General features: G+C 40.5%; 1 protein-coding gene across 4 annotated transcripts in view; it reads right to left on the reverse strand.

The window, feature by feature from the left end:
* Elmo1 (engulfment and cell motility 1) overlaps window positions 1–21,261 on the reverse strand; it is a 510,326-nt gene that overhangs the window by 336,149 nt on the left and 152,916 nt on the right. For all 4 annotated transcript variants that reach the window (XM_029468421.2, XM_029468420.2, XM_029468424.2 and 1 more), the window contains 2 exons: window positions 11,876–12,045; window positions 3,283–3,318 (listed from right to left, as the gene is read on the reverse strand). In XM_029468421.2, coding sequence (XP_029324281.1) covers window positions 3,283–3,318; window positions 11,876–12,045 — 206 coding nt within the window. The remainder of the gene's footprint in view (window positions 1–3,282; window positions 3,319–11,875; window positions 12,046–21,261) is intronic.

Here is a 21,261-nt window from a genome sequence, read left to right on the forward strand (position 1 = left end):
CTAGTAGCTTTGCTTCGTGCATTTTTGCAGCTTATGTTAGATTCATATATATTTATTATGAGTCCTAATGACTTATTTTTAATATTATTTAGAACATTTTTCCTGACAACGTATTACCTTTCAGTCATATCTCTCGATATTAATAAAACCACTCATATTAGTAGCATGTGTAAGATACGTATTTTTCCATTCTAACTTTCAAATCTGTATGGTCCCCTCTAATATTTTATACACAGTCTGTATCTGGGGTCATCCTGCATTATTTGCTCTCACAATCCCAACCTTTTAAATAAAGTGTATAGTCCATTTACATTTACTGTATTGTTAAGTTTAAAATATCAATTAACAGTTGGTTTCTACCTGTCCCAAATATGACTTATGTTGCTTTTGAATTAATGAAATATTGTTTTGCAGCTCAGTTTAATATTTCCACTGGATTTTGAGCTATACAACTTTTATAATTTTACAAAGTGAACTATTACACAGTAGGATGCTTTTTAGACTATCTTTTTAATGTCTTCATCTGTTGCACTTCTACTGTTATATATTTTAAATCTACATAAGTCATAAACCCTATAATAAAATGGAATTTTAACTTCTTTGTATACAGTTACATATCTTCAAATAAAAAAGTACAGTTTATCTTCATACAGTTATACACTTGACGGCTTCCCGGGTTCATAATTTCAGATAAAGCCCAATTTTTATCTGCTGTTAGGTCTCTTCCATTTGAAGAGCTTGCTTTTTATCTCATATAATGCTGGCAATAAGTTGTCTTTTTAGTTAGTTATTTGAAAATTCCATATAATGCATTCTGGTTAATCTCTCCCCTCTGGAAACTAAAAGATTAGTTCACCTTCACTTCCAGGGAGAGTTTTATATCAAATACAAAATTCTGGTGTTCACAGTTTCTTCCTTTCTTTCTTTCTTCCTTCCTTCCTTTCTTTCTTCCTTCCCTCCTTCCCTCCTTCCTCCTCCTCCTCTTCCTCCTCCTCCTCCTCCTCCTCCTCCTCTTCTTCTTCTTCTTCTTCTTCTTCTTCTTCTTATTCTTATTCTTATTCTTATTCCTTCTCCTCCTTCTCTTCTCCTTCTCCTCTTCCTCCTCCTCCTCCTTCTTCCTCCTCCTCCTTCTATTCCTCCTTTTCGCCCTCCTCCTCCCTCTTCTTCTTCACATGATGCCTTCCGGTCTTCATTAGTTCTAGTGAGAACTCAGTCTCCTTCTTCCTCCTCCTCCTTCTATTCCTCCTTTTCACCCTCCTCCTCCCCCTTCTTCTTCTTCACCTGATGCCTTCCAGTCTTCATTAGTTCTGGTGAGAACTCAGTCTTCAGTCTTAATTTTATGCCTGCAATGTAGTAAGTTCTCTTTCCCTGACTGCCCTAAAGGTTTTAATTTTAACATGGATTTCAAAGCTTTTATATTCCCAGGTATAATTTCCTTTGTATCCATCTTTCATGGGTTTCATAAGTTTCTTAATTCTGTGAATTTATATATCTCTATGAATTTTATTTTTTCCTGTAATGATTTACAAATATTTTTCTGTCCCATACATGTTTCTCTCCTTTTGAGAGTCCTTTTGAGGTGCTAATAATTTAAGTCACATTTTTTACCTCATTGGTAAAGTATTTACTATTCAGTTTTCTATTTTTAGCCTGAATAATTACATATTTCAATGCTAGGTCACACTGCTACCTTCAATTCCATAAAGTTACTTTATCATTTTAACTATTGTACTTTTTAGGCTTTGAATTTTTTTCCTTTCTTTTCTTTTAAGCCACTTTAAACTTTTTGAGTGTTTTCTTTGCATGTGGTGATCATGAAGGCCAGGAGAGGGCAGTAAGTGCCATGCAACTGGAATACAAACAACTGTGACCTGCCATTTGGGTGCTGGACACTGAACCCAGGTCCTCTACAAAAGCAGCCAATGCTCTAACCATGGAGTCATCTCTCTCCTCTCTACTATTTTAGTTTTATAAGTGATATATGTGTTGCATGTTAAAGACTTCCCAAAAGTTCATTCATTATACTAATACTTTAAGCATATCTTTATTATTACTAATTTCTGCTTAGCTAATGAGTTTCTTTATGACATGTTCCTACTGTCTTTCATTTTACTTCTGTTCATATTCACAATTCCATTAGCCTCTTTTACCCACTTGTCTCTGTCATATACAAAAAAATACCCGACCCACGACCACCACCACCACCACCAACACCACCACCAACAACAACAAGAACTACTACTACTACTGTTGTCTTCAAAAGTTCAAGAATTTTTATCTGTCAATTTTAATATCTGGTCATCTTTTGCAGAATAGGAAACAAAAAGAATGAAAGGACTAGAAAATGGAAAAGGTACTATGAAATGCTATCTACTAGACATGATATGGCTATCAAACTCATGAACACACATCTGTGGTTACCTGGAGAAGGCCCGCACAAGGTCAAGCCAACCAAAATTCTGGCATAGCTGGGAGAGGACCTTTGTCATACCCACCCTATATTGAGGAGCTACTAGCAGTTGATAGTGGCTGGGTAAGGGAAAATTATTCTATTTCAAGAGTGTGACCACTGGGAGGTTCTTCACGCTCCAGTGGATGACCCTCTCTGTATGTATGGACACAGGTCATTTGGCTTAGTGGCTATCAAAACATACAAACATAGAAGCAAGCATGAAACAAACTGGGAAGTGGTTGTGTCAAGGCACAGAGCAGAAGTTGGTAGGTGATCAGATATGCAAATGATCATATTTTAATATACTAGTAAATTCTCAATAGTAAGGAAATCATCTTTTTAAAAAGATAACTTCTAACATCTCCAGACACGACTATCATGGACTTAATATGTAGGAGATGAGCGAGAAAACTTTCTTTTTCAGACTTAAATAATTTTCATTCTATGTACAAATCCTGTTTTGTTTTATTTTTTGTTTGAATATGAATCTTTTGCTTTCTGAGTCACAGAAGAAAGTCAACGTTCAACAACACATGGGCCACAAAGGAGAACATCTTATTTGAAGTAATGCATAAAATTACATCCCTCAAGGAAGGGAGCAATTCAGCTTTGATCACTTAGAGATAACAAGCATACAATACCCTTTCTGCCACAGTAAATAGCAAAAGGAAATTATTTTTAAATTATCTTAAATTGTTTTAAAAGAACATCAAACAAAACGGGGAAACACTCAAAATATCTAGATGCATAATTATGAAATGAGAGGTCAGGATTTAATTAGGTAGGCACAGTAAAGGATTATGAAATCACATCAGGAGATCTATCCTTACCAGGGCTTCATAATCTTCTGCAACTTCTGGTATCGTCTGCAAAATTAAGAACACCAGGTGAGCTTCAAAACCGTGATTTTTATGTAATAAACCTATCTAGAAAAAATTCAGGATTAGACACAGTTCAGTAGAAACACTTATCCATCGAAAAATATAAGCCACAATAATCATTTGACTATAACAATGGTAATAGTCAGAAACCAAGACAGCCATGTTCAATGGAGAAAGAAACCCCATGAAGCAAGTATGGGTGACTTTGCAGTGGGTTAAGCTGTGGCAGAAAGACTAGACTAGAAGTAACTTAGTTTCTCTCTTCAGTAAAGTCTACACTGATTACAATGTCTTCATCTCTTGAGAGCCAGTATAGGAACCAATATAGTCAGGAAGCTAGGAGTGAGGCTGAGGATGGAGCTTGCCACAGACAAACCTGACATTTCAATTATTTTAAAATGTTTTATGCCCACTCAGTTTAAGACTCTTTAAGATTTTTTTTGTTTTTGATTTTTTTTTTTTTTGCAATCATCCTCCAGCCTCAAGTGTTAGGATTACTAAACTGAGAAAAAGGAATTTGGGGAGCAACAGAAAGGTCCTAGGCTCAAGAAGACATAGGTAAACACTTAAAAGACTCTAATTCTCTCAAGGCACCTAGATACATCAAGCTTTAAATCTTCCTGTGGTGTGCTAGACCGCAGTAGTGGACCAGGCCATCCCATCTCTAAGGTCACTGACTATCTAGGGTCTATCCCTCCCTAGAGCTGGTCACATCTCTAAGAAACAGACTGAGATGGCCTCCTTTCAGTATAAGGTGTGCTTGGAGTTCATCAGAGTTATGGACGAGCAGGAGGCACTGGGCACCTCTCTCCTCCAGCTAAAGCTGGCCCATGCTTCTCTCAGAACTCTGAGACTTGGAAAGTTCCAGATCATCTGCTATGTGACTGAGCACACCACTAGAAAAAAAGGAAGAAGTCCCAAGCCCCGATTTTTTTTTTTTTTTTGATTCAGCTTTGTGTCCTAAGCTAATGAGATGGTCATTTGAGACGGGGAAAAATCTTCCTACAGGAAAAGACAGGAATTGCTCATGACTGAGTAACTTTAGAATACACTCTTTTGTGCCAGATAAGCCCACTGGCCACTTTAGTTTTCTTCTCTGAACCAGTGTCACTTTCTACAAAAATGGTATATTAAAAATGTTTGTCGGGCTGGACAGAGGGCTTAGTAGATAAGAGCTCTTCCAGAGGTCCTGAGTTCAATTCCCAGCAAGCATGTGGTGGCTCACAACCATTATAATGGGATCTGATGCCCTCTTCTGGTATGTCTGAAGACAGCTACAGTGAATTCATACGCATAAAATAAATCTTTTAAAGAATGTTTTGTTTTAAAAACTTTCAAACCATGTTGCTCAACAAAAAAAAGTGGTATGCATTTTGTGGTCTTATAAGATCCATAGGGACAATCTCTCTGGTTTCCTGAAAGGGGTGTTACATGAAAGGGAACTCCCACAGGTATATTCAGATTCAACTCGGTGGTGAAGCCCCAAGCTAGAGCTTGTGAATAAAGACCCTGGTGTGATTAAAAGAAAAATGTTTTGTTTTCACTAGTCTTTTGAAGTTATCTTATTTCTCACACATTCCTCCCCCCCCCCAATCATCTGACTTTTAGGATACTTATAGGAGCCTGCCTGGCACCTGATTTTCTTTCCTCATCTTCAGTGACAAAGGCCGTTCCATGTCTAAGCTCACTGCCTTTCAGTCCTTTGAAGAGCAGGGTTTTGCATGAGGAGAAAGGGACAGAAGTTCAAATGCACGCACTTAAGTACTTGAGTGGTTGCTGAATGATTTCACTCTTCAAGAGAAATTAAAATCTATGTCTAAATGTAACCCTGAGGCAAGAAAAACTGATTGGAAAAGTTGAGGGTGCATGAGAAGGGAATAGACACCTCACGTAGGGATCTGGTTGAAGTCTCTTGCCAATAAAGAAGAGTCCCACACGTTAACAACTGCTTTAGCGTTTTTCCTTCCGAGATATAAGGGGCAATTTTCTAGGAATCTCACTAGGAGTCCATCTGCAAGGAGGAACATGTGGTAAACGCCTGTAAAAGCACAGAGGCTCCTGGCCTTATCTCCCTACCAGACCCTAACTCCAGGTTAGGCGTCTCCAAAGCATGCTCACTTATCTCAGTTATAAAAGGAGAGGAAAGAGAAAAACGGATTCTTAGCAAAATGGTATGCATGCCTAATACTAAGATAACGAATCATGAATCTCCTTGGGGGGCCCATACCTACACTGGTGTACATCTTACTCTGTGACTTTCCCCAGAGATGCTGGAACCTACACAATTACATATGTCTTACTTCTATGACTCCTTTGACTAATTCATACCCACTCTTGAGTGTGTCTTATCCTCTTAGAAAAGCATACCCCAAACTCTTAGGTATAGCCTACATTTTCCACAATAACCTCTTTCTCACTTGTCAAGCTGAGACTTGAACTAAAATGTATTTAACAAAGTCTCCAACTCTGCCTCATTGTTTTAGCAAGTTCAAGTCCTGAATGCTTGGTTCATTATTAGAGATGTCAAAGCAAAGTACCTGGTTTTGGCTAGTGTCAATGATCTAAAGATAAGGTTATAGGCTGCTGAGCGTGACAGTATCGACCTATGTCTGTTCCCACACTGCTGGCAATTCTTCCAGGAACCCAAATAGCCACATGAAAGTTGAACTCTATGTAATTCATAAATCAGAAAAGTAAGTTTGTCCTCTTCCCTTCCATTTCCCCTTCCTTTACTTAAAATAATATTTACTATTTTACTTCCTTCCTTTATCAAAAAGTCATTGGCAGAATCAAAGAAGTACGGAAGACTGGCATGAGCAGACACATGCTAGGGACATTTTCAGAACCAATGGAACCACAGGGAAATAGCACTTCCTTGGAAAATGTCTCATGTCAGGACTAAGGTTTAAATAAAAGGAACATTGTAGAGAGACAAAAAAGAAAACAATGTTCTGAAAATAATGCGAGACAGACAGAAGGACACAGAAACTGCAGAGCCACCACAGGTCAAGCCTGGAGAAGAGGACCATGCAATAAATAATACTAGTGGCAGAGGACACCATACTGAACAAACAGGAATAAAGGATGTGCTTGGCTGTAAAGGGTGATGTAGCCATAAACTTTAAGGACAAAAACTCTGGGGTAGTCATAGAAACCTGATTTATGAACCTCTGTTGTGTCACTGTGCTAACCATGGCCAATTTAAAATACCAACATGACATCCTTGAGCTCACATCTAGAATAGTTATACAGAAATGACAAGGAGCTAGCCAAACATCTCATTAACAAAGGATAAAACAAGCGAACACTAGACTGGAGAGTCTGTGCTACAGACGGAAGGCACTAACTACACCATGCAGAGACAGTACTGCTGCAGAGCACTCGGGTGGGAACCATCACTGACACAAGCCATTCAGAAAAGAACGTCAGATCTGGAGTGAAACGGGGGGTGACAGGTTCAATTTTGCATGATGTCATAGTTGTTTTCAAAAAAAACAATTCAAATTTTAAAGAAATGTTGCAATAAATATGCCTAGACCTAATTAAGTGGCCAAATGCAACAAAGAGACATCCTGCGGCCTCAAGAGGACCAAAATGTAAAGGGCCTAACAGGTGTTTAAGATGAGGGAGAGGCTATGGGTCTGATATTGAGGAAAAAGTAGATAAGGCTGGAGGAAAACACCCACGTTTCCAAGGACAACTGTGCAAATGTGGGCAGCACAGCCTTCTGCACTATCAGGCTCTCCCAGGCTGACCTGGAGGCATTTTACAGCTCTGTATCCTATAGATAACAAATGATGCTATTGTCCTGTCTGGTACTGATTTAATTGGCTTCCTCAGGCTTGTGGAAAACCATTTTGTATCCATTTGCAATTCCTCTCAGCATTCCTTTGCTCCCTATAAATCTGGGTCTTTTTGACTTTTCTTTGAAAATATTTCAGCCTGTCTGGTTCCCTCATATTCTATGAGTAAAGTAAATTCTTTTAACACATGGTCATGTCTATATTTACATAAAACTCACAATGCTACCTCTCTCGGAAGAGTATCTTTAACAAACTACTATTGAGCCAGCCCTATTGGTGAATATTCTAGGAAGTTCCTGGAACTATGCCTCTCTTAAAGCAGTTGCAAGACTAGCGTACTGGTTGGTTAGCCCCATTGTTAACTGTTCTCCTCCCACTTGTGTGTCTGACCTATTATCCCGTGACTGTCTGATGAAACCATTTCAAATATATTAAACTAGCAGACTACTAGTCTCTACCAACCCCAAAGCTAAGAGTGACATCAGACAGCCTCAGAGGCTGCTAATAGGCTCTCCAACTTTAGTGTAAATTGCCTCTCTGATGATTTCACCAACATATTTTGATTTTTGATTTTCTGTTATGTTACTCTGAAACATCATGAAACTGCTTCAAAACTGGAATATAGAATTTAGCTCCCCCCTCTCTCTCTGTCTGTCTCTGTCTGTCTGTCTGTCTGTCTGTCTGTCTCTCTCTCTCTCTCTCTCTCTCACACACACACACACACACACACACACACACACACACACACCTCTGTGTCAGGAGTTCTGTGCAACACTCAAAGAGCACATACTTGACTAAAGGAATGGGGTCTACAAATGCTTCCCCAGTGTGCGCATCAACAACTCCAAAGCCACAGAGCCATCAGTCACTGGGCACAGTCATTTCCACCACAATCTCACAGTACTCAGAAGAGACAACGCTTCAGTTCAGGGAAGAGAAAACCATTTGAGCAATGAAGTTTACTCTGACACTACAGTATCAACTTCTACACAACACATATGCACACAACACATATGCACACAGCACCTGGCAAAGGATGGGATGATTGAAGACATGATATTTTAAAGATAATACATAAGGGCTTTCCATATCACTAAATGATTATGAAAACATCCTTTTATTAAAAAAAAAAGCTAAATTTATGAGAAATAATTCCAGCCCAACAAGTTAGTTGAGAATTATTAATTTCACAGTTTAGAGAGAGCCCCTGGAATATATCAATATTCCTAGGAACACTAGAAAGTATATGGATTACCAGCTCAGCAGTGGCACAGATGTGTTCAAAGGAATCATAAAGTATCAGGGCATCCCCACAAGCTGCTGAAATCTTCTTACTGGAAAAGTTTAAAATTCCTATGTCCTCTTATTCTAACAATACCATCTAAAGATTGTGTGTGTGTGTGTGTGTGTGTGTGTGTGTGTAATGTGTGCTTGAGTTTATGTGCACTACATGTTTGCAGATACTCAGAATCCAGCGAACTTCTGAATCCCCAAAACTCGAGATACAAGCAGGTGTGAGCTTCCTGATGTGGGTGCTGGGAACTGAACCAGGGTCCTCTGCAAAATGAAGCTCATTTCTTCTAAACTATCTCTCTACTTCCTATATGGTATTTAAATAGTCACAGTTGTAAGTTCAAAAAAGTAATCAGAAAAAGATCACAAAATAACCAGAAAATGATGAAAATCCCTTACAGTTCAGGTATAATTAACCACTACAGGTGTCCTTTGATTTAGTGTATTATCTGCATATCAACTGCATTTCAACTATCTTCTAAAAAATAAAAACATATGTGGAAAATTACAATAAAGAAAAACATAGAAACTGTATGCATATGTATATTTAAAATAACAGGGTGATATGTGAAGAAGACAAACATGTTTGCTTGTAAGCATTCTTAGTTTTTTCCTTCCGTACATTTTTTTACATTTAACAATAAATATGATTTCATGAGGAAAGAGTTAATCTACAAAGCCTGGGTTCTTGAGAAGTAGAGGAATTGCTTTCTTTGGTCTTGGCTGGGCTGTCCGGGGCGGTGTTCTGGCTTGCTCACATGCTTATGCGCTCATGGTCCCTCAAACTGCCAAGTGGGAAGGAAACTGTAAGGGTTCTGCCCTCCGTTCTTGGAAAAGTCCTCTGTTGTCTGTCCCCAGCAATGACTGGCCACTGAATAGGGAGGGGTGATGAGTGATCTGCACAGTTGTGTGTGTGTGTGTGTGTGTGACTTGACTGAATGACACATGTTTTCCTTCTCTGGAATCAAGTCAGAGATATTATGTGCAGTGTCTGAATAGTCATCGTTTGTTCTCCACCATTCACTAACATCCTTCCCCTTGCTTGTGTTAGGCAATGTGTTTTTCCCACAACCATATTTGTTTCCATACCTGCTTCAGTTAGAATGCAGGGGTAAAATTTCAACACTCCACAAGGATGGAAACATCCATTCCAGGCTTGCAGTCCTGCTCTCTGCCAAAGTGGCACTGTGCTTCGCTTTGTTATGTATTTCACCCCAAGCCTCTCCTGGCACCAGCTGCGGAGGGACTTTAAGGAAGCCCTGGGTAAGGGCAAGTAGCTCAAACTGTCTGAATGGCATCATTACTACAAGTAAGGAGAAATTTTTCAGTGCTCTTTCTTCAGTATTTCCTAAGATTTTCCACAAGCCCCGCTAGGGAAACATCCACCTTCCCAGCAGGCTCTCTGCCTAGGAAGGCATGACAGAACGGCTTTCCAGCTGCAGAGATTTCTACTCCAAAGTTTCCTGGTAATTAATTAAAATCCTGCTCTATGTTCAACCAAGAATTCACTTTACTTTTAAGAAAAAAAATGGCTTTTTCTTTTCCTTTTAATTTGAGCAAAAGATCAGAAAAATGTCTGGGGATCAAATAAATCACCTGAGATGTGGGATTGGCAAAGGGGAGAAAGAGGCCTTGGGGTTTCATGCCTACTTCCTTAGTCTTCAAAAACAGCATGGCTTTGATTTTATGCAAAACAGTAAGGGAACACAGAGAAATCCCAAGAGATGTCGTCTCTTTCCAGGAAAGTGGCATGATGGGAATGTGGAAGAAAAATGCAAAAGAGAAGGCATGCAAGATCTGGTCTCCTGCTGCTTAAACTGTCTGAAACTCGATAGGACATGTCAAGTTGCAATGGCTAAATACAAGCGATTGCCATGTTAATTAGTGTTCTTTTGAAAATAAAAATAAGTCCTGAAATGTACTGCTCACGTATAAAATGTATTGTTTGTTCACAAGGAACATCTGGTGTTAATATGCTCTCTCAGTGTAAATGAGCGCCATGATATGACTAAGACCTGCCTTTGACAATCTGGAGCTATGCATAGGGGTTACTCTGAATACAACAGCAGGCTATGACAATCCGTGGAGGCAGGCAACAGGCTAGGTGAGACGTGAGAATCTTAGCAAGGTATGGACATTCTTTTCTTGACAAAGAAAAGTGGTAGTGGTCCTTTGATGAGTCTTATAGGCTGAACCATGACCTCCCCAAAATTCCTATGTAGAAGCTGCAAACCTCCGGGACTTTAGGATGGAGCTTCAACTGGAGACAGGACCTTGCAAAGGCTGATTACTGCGGAATAAGGGCATTCAAATGGGATCTAATCCAATCTGGCAGGTGTCTCTGAGAGGTGCATGTCTGAATACGAGGAGATACTAGGATGTATAGGCATATGGAGAAGGCATGTGAGAACACAGGGAGAAGGCAGCCATCTGTATGGTAAAGATAGACCTCAGAAGAAACAAACCATAGTAACACCTTTCAGCCTTCAGAAAGGGGGAGGAGGAGCATTTTTGTTGCTTAACCTACCAGTCTCTGGAATTGTGTTCTGGCACTCTTAGCTTACCAATGCCATGGGACAGTAAAATGGAGAGGGTCTGGATATGCAGGCTTCATTAACCAAACACAGTGGCCAGCCACAACCTTGTATGTGTGATACATACATAACACATGGACCCCTGACTTGGGGGCTGTTACTATTCAAGTTGTAATTATTATTGCCATCCTTGTAAATTCAGATGCATGCACACAACTCATTCAAACTGTAAAGATTAAAAAGCTAAAGTGCCCAGATATCTTGGCAGATAGCTAGATAGCTATAGGATGAGATGTAAGCGGCCCAGCCTCCAGCCCTCTGCTCTCTGCAGGAATGAATAACTAACTCAATTCTAACTGTATAATAATCTCCACCAATTCTGGAAAGATGAGGTTCACACTGAAAAAATTCTGCCACCATTCTGCATACCCAATAAATACATATTACTTTAAATTTTTAATTATGCATGTTTTAATCATTAAAGTATTCCTTTTGCAAAGTATTTTAAGAGTGTTCTAAATGCCTCCAAACATAGGATCACATTCTGATTTTTATTCCAGGCAGAGAAATGAAGCTATCCTGGATAAGAAAGGAGTTTGAGGGATTAATAGTCTAGAGAATTATAGGTTTAATGTGGGTTAGGCCTTTTGAGGCAATGTATTTAATGTCTCTCCAGTATTATGAAAATTCAGGTGTGCAGGGACTCTTAGCATGCTCCACCCCATAACTGGTGTCTGAAGGATACAGCTACGGGAATCACAAAACCATGACCTGCCGACATGTTCAAGCCACTTTTCCACAGAGTCTGGTCACAGTCTAGTCTTTAAAGCTGGAACCTGCCAGAATAAAGAGGTAGCAGACACCACAGTGCTAGAGTAGACAGAGGGAAAGACGAGGAGGAAACATGCTTACTCGGTGCCACTTTCCACCATCTGAGTGAGGAGTGAGATGCCATCCAGGTTTATGAACTCCTGAGCAAAGGTTACATCCCGCGAGAGGCTGGCCAAGTCCTTCAGGGCTTCCAACTTGGCATCCATACTTGATGACTGTATTCGTTCATGGAGCTGCTGGGCATTCTGAGCCTTCAGGGAGGAGGAAAAAAAGAAAACAGAAAGAAGATAAGTACAGGCTATGAATATTTGTGTGTGTGTGTGTGTGTGTGTGTGTGTATGTGTAGTAGGTACAAAAGCACAAATTCCATGAGTCACTGGGAGATGAATATGCACAGAGCAGAAGCATAGGCTACCTGTGCATAGAAGCAAGGCACTTCAGCAGCAGGTTTCCATTGGAAAGACCCCTCCCTACATCACTCTATCCTTCCTTCCAGGAGGAAAATAACAGGGCCCAGTTCATGGAAGAATGAAAAACAAGGGCAAGTGCACATGAATATTAAAGCCTGCAAACTGATAGGGTGTGACAGACAGGAAGAGAAAGGGAGGATGTTTACTTTTTCAATAAAATTATTATCTAGAAGTGACAAAAAGCTACTTGCTTAGTTAAGCAATTACACAAATTTATACATCGTGATTACCCATTCAGTCAAAACCCTGAGTAATAACTGCCTGCATTCAGAAGCTTCATTAGACACACAAATGAATCTCTGCCGTTTCCAGCAGCATGTATTTCTCATACACTGGCTACTTGCTGTATGAAATTAAAACAGAATAACTCCAAGTACAATTAACAGCACTTCCAGAACTAATGTTCTCTTTGCTGCAGCTTCTGCATACAGAGCAGAGAGGAGTGCAAACGCATTAGCAGGGCTAAGCTTCAGAGAATCAGTGACCATCTGTCCTAGTCTTCTCATCAAGGTTTGCTGGGGTCTGCCGTTAGCGGGACAGGCAGTGGGACAAATTGCAGGCCCCACCATCTTACTTATTTAGCTTCAAACCATATTGGCTGATACATCTGCCGTCCTCAGGCTCCTCTGGCATTTGCTGTTTCCTTTGATGTTTTGTGGAACTGGAAGGATACAGCAAGATGGAGGCACTATGGGTTGGAAGTCATTTGTCCCCCAGTGGTTGCTGTGTTGGGAGATGGAACCCCAGGAAGGACAAGCCAAAAGGTGGTAGGATCTTAGGAGGCGGGGCTTAGTGGGAGTGTTGTTTCTGGCCCCTAACTGGTCTGTCTTCCTTCACACCTCACCTCTCTCCCTTGCAGGCTCTCGCTAACATGGCTTCCACAATGACTGCCTGAACAAAGTTGGGTTGATAACAGTACCAAGTTTTTGAACCTCTGGAACTATAAACTAAACTAACTCCATGTTTTTGTAAATTATCCAGCTTCAAGTATTTCATTATAAAATGAGAAAGAGCATAATACATATTATTTTATATCAACACCCAGCTAACTCTGCTGAACAGAAGGTAGTTACAAAACAGCTGAAGAACACCCTGTGCTCCAAAAGAGCCAGAGTATAAATTAGGAGTAGAGAGCCGTCCCCTGTAGAGAAAAGGAAGACAGAAAGGAATTCCAAGGAGTTGTTTTGGAACCTAGACAGAGAGCACATACTGCATCCTATAGTCAGAGTGTACCAGCCTTTCCCATTATGTCACAGTCAGTAGCAGAAATCAGAAAGAACAAAGACATTGGAGCCGGGATGGAGGATGAGAACTCACCCCTGGGAAGCAGCCAAGCCATAAGTCACTCAAAGTCTATTGGCTTACAAAGAGACCTAAGAGAGCTGGATGCAGACCACTCGGTCTTTTAGCATCATTTAAAGATAACACCTTTCTCCAAATATTTATGGGTACATAAAATTGCAATGGGCACTCCAAATTTGGATGTTTTGATGAATATTTTAAACTGATATAATACTGTCCTAGCATAATTAACCAAAGTGAGTCACTCTGAATTTTTTTGAAAACTACATTTTTATCCACAGGATATCATTTTCTCTACAGATTATAACAACTCAGAAATCACCTCACTTCTCTCAGCATGATTGATTAAAATTGCAGTATTTGATGATATGAACAGGATTAACGACTAACCGACACACACGATGTGTTATCACCCCTTATTCTAAAACCTTGATGAACTAATTGATTTAATCTGAACTGAATCTAATCATATAGACACTTCCTATTTTCTTCATCTGACAAGGGTAACTGAAGTGACATGGAAGCTAAGTGACAGGCATGCCCCAGCTCACACAGCTCCTCATCATTGGCTGAGATAATACCAGGGCAGCTCAACTCTGCAGCACGGCATTCAACAGAGGCTCCCAGAACACATCTGATCCAGACAGCTTCTAAAGCCACAGATCCTTCAGCCACACAATGTCTTGGTTTGAAAGCCTGGGTAGAGGGTCTCCAAAAACATCTGCTGAACAAGCTTGGGCTACCATGCTGCCTCTTCCCAACCCCAGACTGAAATGATGTTTCACACCAGTAAGATTCAGCATCTTGCAGCAATGGTGGGACTATGCAACTCTGGTTCGATTACCTATTCCCACCTCTGTCCTTCCCATCCAGGCCACTGTAAAGCCTTCCAGCTCCACTGTACCAAGAAGAAAATCTGCCCCACCTTTAAGGCTGTGCAGTTTTCAGCAAAGACCTTTGGCTGAGTAGAAATATATTGTGTGACTCTTTCTTGTTCGTTAGTTATGCCTTTGATAGGAAACTACTTCAAGGTAAATCAATTAATTAGTTCATTTAAAATAAGGGAAGAGGGACAACCAGAAAAACCTGGGCAGAGACGTCAAGACTAAAGAGTCCCTCCCAAATCCTAAGACCATGTACAGATGGAAACTGTTTACCAAGAGAATCACACATGAGCAGCACAGCAGTGTCTGACTGGTGATGTCTCTCAGCCAAGGATGGTCCCAATAACAGCATAGAAATTCCTACAGATTGTGCCAAATATTCACACTACCTAGAGTCCACAGACTCCAAGGCCCTATACATTTCTCTGGGAAAATACTCTGTCCTCGTTGGTCCAAAGGCCTGAAGACTGCGTGTGCTGGTCCTGGGTGGTGTTTTTCCCTTGAAACAAGCCACACTCCTTTGCTGGAATTTACTGAAGGAGCAACTCAACTTAAAGCTCGGTGCTGTGCTGCCAACCTTCCTTGTGTGCCTTTGAGAGGCCTTCATCTTCATCTCAGGGCTCACTTAAAGCATGGGAGAGGGCACAAAGAAGACTTGTGGGGCCGAAGCAATCCAATGTGGCCAAAGCTCCTTGGTAGCTGAGACATCAGCTCTGCCACTAATCACTCCAGGTGAGACCTATTTTCCCATAAGTAATCCACCCAGGAACTAGGATGGGATTATATTGAAGGTTCCCTGCAACCTACAAAGTGACAGCTAAGCAGAAACCCCACCCTCCTTCATGAGTGGGCCAGGAGAAGGACTCTATATATGTGAGTCCCAGATGTGCCATCCAATCAAAATATTATATAGAACTGACAGGATGCTGTTAAGGCAGCACCTGTGCAGAGGGGCCTGGAAGAGGTCGGATGGGTGTTCATCTTTCCCAATCTCTAAAAGATCTAGATACAAAATTTTCACTCTACAGAATAAAGCTAAAGAAGGAAAGTCTTTAGTGATCAACTGGATTTTAAAAAGGGAAATTTCTTGTCTAAATTTCAATCGATGACTATGACAGAAAAGCACACAATTTTGCTTAAAACTCTTCTCTGATATTTTTTTTAATCATCTATTTTAAAACAAAGTTAAGCCTCATAATCCTTATTCTCTGACTCATAGATACTTCTGGAAAGTTTATTCTGAGTCTCGCACATGTGCAATACAGCAACAAACAAGATTTTCCCACTCTGGAGCGAGAGAAGGACACTTTAAAATAATAGAAATAAAAATTAAATAACATGTTGCTAATGGGAATACTAACATGGAGGGCTATGGCAGAAAATAACCAGAGAGTTCTTTAGATAGGGTGATCCAAGAACAAGCTGCCTAAGGTAGGCAGTGTCAACCATGCATATTGAGTTGGGAGGATGCAGTAGACAGAAGGGCTGGTGAGTGCACCTCTACAAGTGAAGAAAGCCTGGAGCATCTGGAGGGATAGGCAAGAAGGCCCCTGGAAGGATAAACCACAAATGGAAGGGATAAGGGACAGAAGAGGTGACAGGAGACAAAGAAGAGACTTTGTGCTCCAGGGTATGGAGAGCTGGGGACTTCTTGGGCGGTGATGTGCTTCTGGGAAATGATGCATTTGGACATCTACTGTGGATGCCTGCTGCACCAAATGAATAGGAGACCTCAAAGTAGTATTTACATCCCCACAGCAGATGTTCATGTTGAACATGTGACAGAGGATGGCATATGTGGAATTACTAACCAAATTCCAAGAAAATATGAGATAGAATATAGCTGTGTGAGATAGAGAAGTATAACTTTTAATAAACATATTAAGGGCAGTCAGTCTGTTTGTAAAGGCAGAGTACATGCATACAAGGATGTGTGTGTCCACTAGCACACCAACTCCAGGAGAAGAAATATGGTAGACTTGCTAAATAGAATCTTAGGATCTGCAACTGTACCTGGTACTCACAAGGAGTTTGAAAGATGTCACTAAATAAAGTACTTTATATATATATTGCAAATTAAAATGTGACTAGTTGATAATTTTCCTTGTATCAAGCTTGGTTTTATTACTCCATAATGATTCTGTACTGCTTTCATATTTGAGATGAAAGCACCATGATTATGAAAAGCAAGATGGCCTTGGTTCCGATTTTTCAGGCTCAGAACAGTTAAGAGTTTATCAGGGAGCGTATCAGATAGTTAGTTTTATTTCCTGGTACTGTTTCAAGGACAGAAAACAAGTTTCACTTCAAGCCACTCAAATAGTTCAAATGGATGGAACAGTTCTGGGCTTGTGAGCAGTGATCAATGAGGAGTCACCTAGAGACACAGGAAGGGACCAAAGTACACATACACAGAACAAGCCATCTGTGCTCATGAAGTAACCCCCTTCCAAACACCCAGCATAATTCTAGCCCGATAAAGTCAATTAAAAAGTGAGATTTTTTTTATGTTTCTGAAAATTCCTTAAATTCACACTTTGCAGCTTTTCCCAAATGCGCACCTGCACCTCCTTGTGGATGAGGCTGGGAACATGTAACCTGGCCCTCGCTGCCCCTACCAGCTGCCCTCTCACCTAGGTTCTTCGGGTTGAGGCTTCTAAAGCACTGGGGAAAATAGAACACAGACACTGTATAACACTTTCAATTTTTGTGTGGGAGGCACTGAGGTCTTGTGCTCACAGATAAGCACCAGGCGAACCTTGGAAAGTTAAACACACAGTGCTGTACCTTCAAGAGAAAGAATGCGAATACTTGTTATCTACCCAGAAGGCTGGGAACGGACGTGCGTTCTAGACTGGAGACCTTTACACCACCTGTCTGGCCAGAGACAACACTGGACCCTCCGCCCCAGGACTCTTGTCATAAGTCTGTTTTTCTCAGCCGATCTCTCATACAACCTCTTATGGAAGGTGTCATGCCTACTTTACAAAGTTTCTGTGTAGCCACATCTGACTTTTATTTTAGTGTATTTTGTTCCTCAAAGAGATTTATGTATGCTTTGTTGGGCATGCATGATTAATGATCACCAGAGAAGTTTTCCCCAAATTGTTCTATGCTTACATATGCCTAAAATAAAGCATTTGCGATCAGACTCCAGAAGTTTGAACCAACACCAGGTTCTAGGTTCCCAGCGAGCAGAACTGCTTTCCTGTCTCCTATGGATCATCTCTCTCTGAAGGCCTGTTCAGTTAGAGTGCAGATTTAAAAACCAGTGCAGATTTAAAAATCCATATCGGTTTATAATACTACAATTCGTGTTGATAACAATCTCTGATAATGATAGGTAATGATAGAATCTATAGAATGACTGATATATCAAAATCCTTATCACCATAGGAACTAGCCCCCAAAATCACTGTGACAGGCCTTCTGATCTAGATGATTCTCAGAGTGGACCTGGAACACCAGAGAACAGCCAGGAGGATTATGCTTGAAGACCACAAGGCACTATGGGTACTTAATTAGCAGTGTGGGTTTCCTCTAAACAAGGAACGGAATGAGAAGGCAGGAGGAGAAGGAACTCGTCCATGTGCCTTAATGGCTCCCCACATAGTCGCATAGACTGCAAAACAGAAATGTTTCTGGCTGATTTACTTTCTGCATACTATGATATATCTATAATAAGTTTAATGAAAAGGGGTAGGACCACAGGAGATATGCATGCGTACTTCAGTAAGAGACTATGCAGTGAAGAGCTAGTGTGCTGCTAAGCACCTATGGAGACCTCTGAGAGACATTTAGATCCTTTTATTAGAATATATCTTTTTTTCATGTCTATAATCAGAAAAGGCATTGTTGTACTCACGCTGTTCTGCCATCTGCTTTTGTACTTAGTAATGGTCCTTAGAGATGCCTCTAGAGTGCTGCACACTAAGTTCTTACTCAAATGATAACTGGGTTCCAGATTTAGTCAACTGAAGAACCGCTTGGATGCACATGTGTGTGGCCCTGTGGTTTTGTGGATATACTCATCAGATAAATTCTTAACAGGAGAATTAAGACAAAAGTTAATGTATGTAATGTGCTTGGATGGAAACAGCAAGGTTCATGCCAGTGCTACTTCAGCTCATACTCCAATCCACAGCATCTTCTGCTCGCAATAAGAACATAAACTGTTTCCTTTTTTAAAAAAGACTAAGACCTTTCTCCATGTATGCATGAGGAGATGTACACATACACATATAGATACATAATTTCTCATTTTTGCTTCCACTATACCTATGACCACACATATTAAAAAGCAGTCTCTACGCACTCATAAAGGACTCTGTAAATTAGGAAGTCAACCCTAGGTCATGCAGACTACCACTTCTTTTTTGATATAGTATTCCTGATGCTGTAGCTGGAGTTATTTCCAAACACAAAGGTTTTGAAGATTTTATTTTTGGATAGTTAAATGTATCAACCTTTTTGATACATTTGATGACTTCTGGGGCCCATACTGAGTCCAAGAATATGAAGATATTCATTATGAAAACATTTTTGTTTGTCCTTCTGAAACAGGGTCTCTCTGTATAACCCTGAGTGACTTCATATTCACTCTGTAGACCAGGCTGGCTTCACAATCAGGGAGATCTATCTGCTTCTGCCTACCAAATACAGAGATTAAATGCATAGAGCATCATGCTCAGCTCAGTATGAAGAAAGTTTAAAAAAATAAAAAACTAAAACTTCAAGAAAATGCAAACAACGATCTGACTATCAAAAGTTTTTATAATAGGAACTTAGTCACCATGTTTTCCATATGGTGCATGTCCTCAGAGTCAGGTTCTGTGTATGACCAGAGCAGGTGGACAGGGGCACAAGTCAGCTTCTACTGAAGCTGGCAGGCCTGCTCTGGAGCCTACGTATATGCATACACACACTCTGTACTACATCTGCATGTGTGTGCATGTGTGCACGTATACATGTGTCCATGTGAGTCCATGTCTAAAATCATGTATGTAACTTTGTATACACGTATATATGTTGTTATCTATTTTCAGTCAACCACTGAAGAAAAGGAAGTTCATATAAAAGAGTTGTATAAAAACAATACTGGTTTCTTTATAGCACTCTAATTCTGCCTAACAAATTTGATGTAGACACTTCTTTATTTTTTATTATATACACAAAAAGCAAGTCAAGCCAGGCATGGTAGTGTGTGCCTTTAATTAGGTCACTTGGGAGGCAGAAGCAGGCAAATGTCTATGAGTTTAAGTCCAGCCTAGGCTACATAGGAAGTTCCACAACAGCCAGGATGATATAGAGACCCCATCTCAAAAACATAAATAAGTTTATTGTTTGAAGTGAGATGGCCTGTATGACCCGTTTTTATTTAAATACAAACTAATAGAAAATAATTCAGCAATGAATAAAACTTTCCATTTCCATATAAACTGCTGTGCACTAACACCTAGTTATAGACCCTGTGGCTTCAGCCCAATCGTAAGAGGCTCTTATAAGTGCAGGTGCCTGGGCCGCATTCTCACACACTGTTGCCCCATTTGCAAGGCTAAACATCAGCATCTCTAAGTCCCACAGCTGTCCTAGTGTAGAGGCCACTACTATAGAATATGCAGTGGTCCTTTGTGAGTGGACTATATTATAACAATGTCTCGTACACTCCCTTGTCTATCTTTCCCAGAACCCCAAGTTTGAGAATCATTCTTTGACAAGTACACATCCATTGTCTCTGATGACAACTTATCAAAAAATTCTCTTTACAGAAAAACCCTCTCCCTTACACTGAGCCTTCTGTTATTTTTTTATTGCATGGGATTGTTCTCATGGGAGTGCATAGTGTACACTGAGAATATTCCTACCCACACCCTTCTCCTCTCCCCCTCCCTCTCAGTACTCCCCTCTGTTGGACAGTTTCCCCTCCTCTTTCACATCATCACTGCATATGGAATATTGTTAGGAGCCCAGGGCAGCAGCACAGTGAGCCAGCCTAGATACAGCACTAAGCCTTGCTGCGCTGGAAATTAGCAAATGAAGTAGAAGCACAGAAACCTAATGACATGGTAGCTTCTAAGGTCAAGTTAGCAGCAATTCGACCTGATGAATGAAGGCCTGTGAAAAGCCCATGAAAATCGGCTCAGCTCATATTGTAGTAGCCAGTCAAATCCAGATGCAAATCTATGCCTGGCATGAAGGCACTGGAAGACGGCTCCACCAAGTCCAGCAGGCAGCCCACAGAGCTCATCCCTGTGTTAGGTTCAAGATGTCTCGGGGTAAAATGTTTGGGTTTTTCAGGCTTTAATGTAATTTTCAATGAGAAGAATTTGTGGTAGCTACAGTACCCACACGTTGATTGTAGCCAGATGCTTTCCCCAGTTTTTAATTTTATTTTTAGCCTAGCACATGGCTGCAGTGGAAACTGAGAATGATAGATAGACGATACACATTTCATCACATTTGCAGTGTGAAAATAGTAACACTTGGGGTACTTTGTGCATGTTATTTTTCAGGAAAGCAAGGAAGTGCACTTTGGAGAGATGTACTTTAAATATGCTAATGTTGCTATGCAGCATCTCCACGCATAAGAGAGATCACAATCCCAGCTATAGTCTAAATATATTGTGGCGTCTTGTTTAGCAGCTTCTATTCAGAGACCTTCAAACGTTTTATATAGATCAACCCAGAGGAAAACAGCATAAGCAGGCAATACTCTTGAGCTGGCTTTAGGAAATGCTTTAATAACAGACCCAGGCTAGAGAATGATCCAATACCCACCCACCCCATCCTATACACACAGAGGAAAGGCAAT

Source organism: Mus caroli, unplaced genomic scaffold (assembly GCF_978045245.1).
Source record: "Mus caroli unplaced genomic scaffold, Mus_caroli_1 scaffold_15, whole genome shotgun sequence".
In the NCBI taxonomy this organism is placed as follows: Eukaryota; Metazoa; Chordata; class Mammalia; order Rodentia; family Muridae; genus Mus; species Mus caroli.